The 4365-nt window shown below is 32.2% G+C and overlaps 1 protein-coding gene across 1 annotated transcript in view; it reads left to right on the forward strand.

Moving 5' to 3' along the window:
* The first annotated feature begins 1564 nt into the window (after positions 1–1564).
* LOC108915054 (protein Fer3-like) overlaps positions 1565–4365 on the forward strand; it is a 21358-nt gene continuing 18557 nt past the window's right edge. Inside the window, exon 1 of the mRNA XM_018721003.1 lies at positions 1565–1612. Coding sequence (XP_018576519.1) covers positions 1565–1612 — 48 coding nt within the window. The remainder of the gene's footprint in view (positions 1613–4365) is intronic.

A 4365-nucleotide genomic window follows, 5' to 3' on the forward strand; every position in this document is an offset into this window, starting at 1 on the left:
GGAAATGTTCTTTTGGAAGAAGTTCCTTTAGTTATGAGACAAAATATCTGGTTCCAGCAAGACTGGGCACTCATTATTTTCAGGGGCGATGGATAGGCACCAATGGTCCAATAAGGTGGCCTGCCCGCACCTTGATTTAACCCCATTCGATTTTTTCTTGTGGGGTTACCTAAAGAACCTAATTTACCAAACAGAAATTGAAGATTTACCCGACTTGTTGCATAAAATTTATGCGAGCTGTGCATCTATTCCTCGAAATGTTTTATTACGGGCAAATGATACCGAACTTAGAAAAATATATATTAATTATGTATTTATGAGAATGGCGGCAATTTTGAACACTTATTGTGACTCGTGTATTATGTTAATTTAGTATCGTTTATTTGTAATTTTTGTTAATTTTGCATCAGTTTTTGTTAAATAAATATTACTTTATCTTGATCGAAAAGACTATGATTTGCCTAAACAAGATTAACTGAAGTAATTTCCTGTGATATGTATTAGTTAAATAAAATTAATTCATCACTGTTTTATTCAAAGCAATTTAATACGACCAAAATCTGCAGTAGTTATGCCTGAAAACTTAACTTTAAAAAATCTTCCTCCTGAAAAAAAAATTACCTCAAATCCAAGTATCTCGGAAACTAGTGGCTTTTCAAAAATTGTTTATATGACAAAAGTTGCTTATAATTGAGAGATCTTTCATGTGCGCCACTTTTTAAAACTGCTGTCAACAAAATATGTTTTCAGATTGCAGCGACATCTATACCTGCACTGAGAGGAACGGGATTTGTACTCACAAGTAAAGCCATTTATTGAAACTATACAGTGGATTTTTCAGAAATCATTTATCTTTTTCCATTTTCGAGATATCCAGCTGAAGAGTTTTAAACGGGACACCCTGTATTGAATAAAATTTTATTAAAGTTAAATACAGCATTTGATATAAATGCAATTTGTTGGTAGGTATATGCGACACAAATTGTATTTAGTTGCATTTTCTATATAAATAATTATTATCAGCACAATAGTATCATTATTTCCTGCGTAGGTATGTGACTCATTTTTTTCGCTGCACCGCTTATTCAAAAGGTATCCTGGAAAAGATGTCATGCACGTTTTCTTTGATGGGTAGAAACGGACATCCGTTGTATCTGGATCCATAAGTATACGACAAACTATCAATCGCAACAGAATTTCGTTCATCATTTTGCCCATCAGACCAAACCACCCCGCAGGATAAAGTCGATAATCCCTCGCAAGCGAAATCTACCCTTACAATTTACTACAATACAAGCCAAACTAACTCTCCCAGGGTGCAACATGTTCAAAGACGCCTGTTGGCTGGCGAAGCAATAAAACCACCCTTACGACCACCCCGGCCAATCGAATAAGGGCTGAAATTTCGCGCTTTAGCCAAGGGTTTTGCGGACCAGGATCTACTTGTATCGCGGTGCAGGAAAAGTGAACGATTGTTGTTTAGTAGTTGTTCAATTTCAGGGGAGGTTGTGGTGAAGGCAAGAATTTTAGGTACCAAGAGGGTCTTTCCAATAATTGATTTGTAATGAAAATGTCATTTCCTAACGACCGGGGTCCCTGGGACACAAGCAATGTAAGTAAATTGTTATTTTTTCATTTTAAAACATATTCTGTTATTAGCTTTCATATTTTTACTTTGTTTTGTATTGAATTATACCACGCTAATACCTAGTAAGCAGCTAGTGATAAATAATAATCCAAAGTAAAAACTAAAAATATGTCTAAATATACAGGGTGTCCCGCATAAAAAACGACACAGGGCAGATGCATGTAGGGGTCTCCAAAATATTGTAATTTAGCCAAACTTACCTATATACAAAGTTACACCCCTAGGAGTTATTAGCCCCCAAAGTGGGTCCCTAAATTTCGAAACAAAAAATATCTGCAACACTTTACCGCAGAAGAACCAAAGGACACCGCACAAACCTTATGGAAAATGGCTTTCGGTCAAAATGGCTTAAATTGAAATATGATATAGCTCTCACCTTCCTGATCAAAGGTTGTCATGGGCCTAAAGCAATCCTATGTGAAGGTTTAAGATATAGATCTTTGAAGCTAACGATTTCATAGCACGGTGCTGAATATAAGTGCAGGATAGGTGTATGTATATCTCCCTTTCCCTGTATATACAGAGTTAGTCAGTTTTTGGTAGATAAACTTTAATAGGAGATAGAACACATGTTTTTAAAAAGAAAAGTCCCTATAAACATATGTCGTAGAAGGCTTCGTTTCCGAGATACGGGGTGTTGAATATAATTTTTTTCTCGAATATTCATTATAACGAATGTTTAGATTTTTTTCATGTTTGAGAGATAATGCCTATTAATTAAGGGGCATAAAACAAGCGATAAAAATATTCAAAAACTTACACAGTGGCGGAGTGGAGGGGGTGCTCAACCCCTTTTTTAAACAGAACTTCTACGCTAATGACTAGTTAAAAAAAACTGTTATTTTCATTATCTACATACAGTTTAACAAAAATAATGTCCCTTCTTCTGTTTCGAAATCCCTACCGAAATATGGTTTGTTAAGGATTCTAAAAAACCGAAATCTCTTATTCTTTATCTCTTTCCAACGTAGTCAAAATTAATGTTTGTTATATCAAGCCAAACTCAAATACAAGACTTTTATAAGTTGAAATCTGTTTAGTATACTAATTTTTAACAATCCTTATTTATTATGTGCTGCGTAAATATTAATGTACTGCAACTAAATTACAAAAAAAAACATTGAATGAACATTGATGTTAATGTTTATGGAGAAATGTTTTGAATTTATAACAATATTTAATTAACAACTTCTTAAAACTTTTTGGCAACTGCACAATAATGTATTGTATGTATGTAATGTAACAGATTTCAACTTATAAAAGTCTTGTATTTGAGTAAGCTTGAAATAACAAATATTTATTTTGACTACATTGGCATTGGAAAGAGATAAAGAATAAGAGATTTCGGCTTTTTAAAATCATTAACAAACCATATTCAAGTAGGTTTCGTTGAAAGAATGATATATTTAGCCGATAATTGATAATAAATAAATTACTTAATTTAGTACCACAACAAACACATATGTGGATAATGAAAATAACAGTTTTTTTTTAAATAGTCATTGGCGTAGAAGTTCTGTTTAAGAAAAGGGTTGAGCACCCCCTCCACTCCGCCACTGTGTAAGTTTTTGAACATTTTTATCGCTTATTTTATATCCCTTAATTAATAGGCATTATCTCCCAAACATGAAAAAAATCTAAACATTCGTTTATAAGTTATAATGAATGTTCGAGAAAAAAAAATTATATTCAACACCCCGTATCTCGGAAACGAAGCCTTCTACGACATAGGTTTATAGGGACTTTTCTTTTTAAAAACATGTGTTCTATCTCCTGTTAAAGTTTATCTACCAAAAACTGACTCACCCTGTATATACGGAGAAAGGGAGATATACTGTACACCTATCTCGCACTTATATTCAGCACCGTGTTATGAAATCGTTAGCTTCAAAGCTCTATAATATAGAGTCTATATTTTTAAACCTACACATAGGATCGCTTTGGGCCCATGACAACTTTTGCTCAGGAAGGTGAGAGCTACATCATATTTCAATTTCAGCCATTTTGACCGAAAGCCATTTTCCATAAGGTTTGTGCGGCGTCCTTTGGTACATGATTTAGGTTTATTACTGGTCTTCTTTGACTATGATTTAAAGTTAATTGAAGCACTACAAGGTGTTCATTGGAGATGACTCACCCCTAAAATTGTTCCGAACTTTTTTTACATTGACCGAGTTGAAAAATAATAATATTAATTCACAGCAATTTAATTTTAAATTTTTTTTTACTCGTGTTAAATTTTAGAAAACTTTATGGTTTTCAAGAAAAACCATATTAACTGAAACAAGATTTTAACAGTGTTTATTAGAAAATAATCGAGTGGCAATGAATTTATCTTTCAAACTTGTCAGTTAGTAATAAAATTATTTTACTTCAACAATTACCTCTGTTGTGTTTTTTACTTAATACAGTATTCGCTTATTTAAAAATTACCTAGGTACTTGTTTTCTTTTTGTAGAATTAGGAGAGAAGTGAAGTAAAATTTATTTGGCCAATTGTCAAATTTGAAAGATAAAGCCTACTACTGACTTTTTGATTATTTTTAAATTCTGTTGTGAATTTGCTGCCATTTATATGATTATGTTCAATAATTTGATTTTCATATGAAAATAATGGCATATTATTATTATTATTATTATCAGTATCATTATCATTATCATTATCATTATCATTATCATTATCATTATCATTATCATTATTATTATTATTATTATTAT

This window comes from Anoplophora glabripennis, unplaced genomic scaffold (assembly GCF_000390285.2).
Source record: "Anoplophora glabripennis isolate ALB-LARVAE unplaced genomic scaffold, Agla_2.0 scaffold1226, whole genome shotgun sequence".
NCBI classification, from domain to species: domain Eukaryota; kingdom Metazoa; phylum Arthropoda; class Insecta; order Coleoptera; family Cerambycidae; genus Anoplophora; species Anoplophora glabripennis.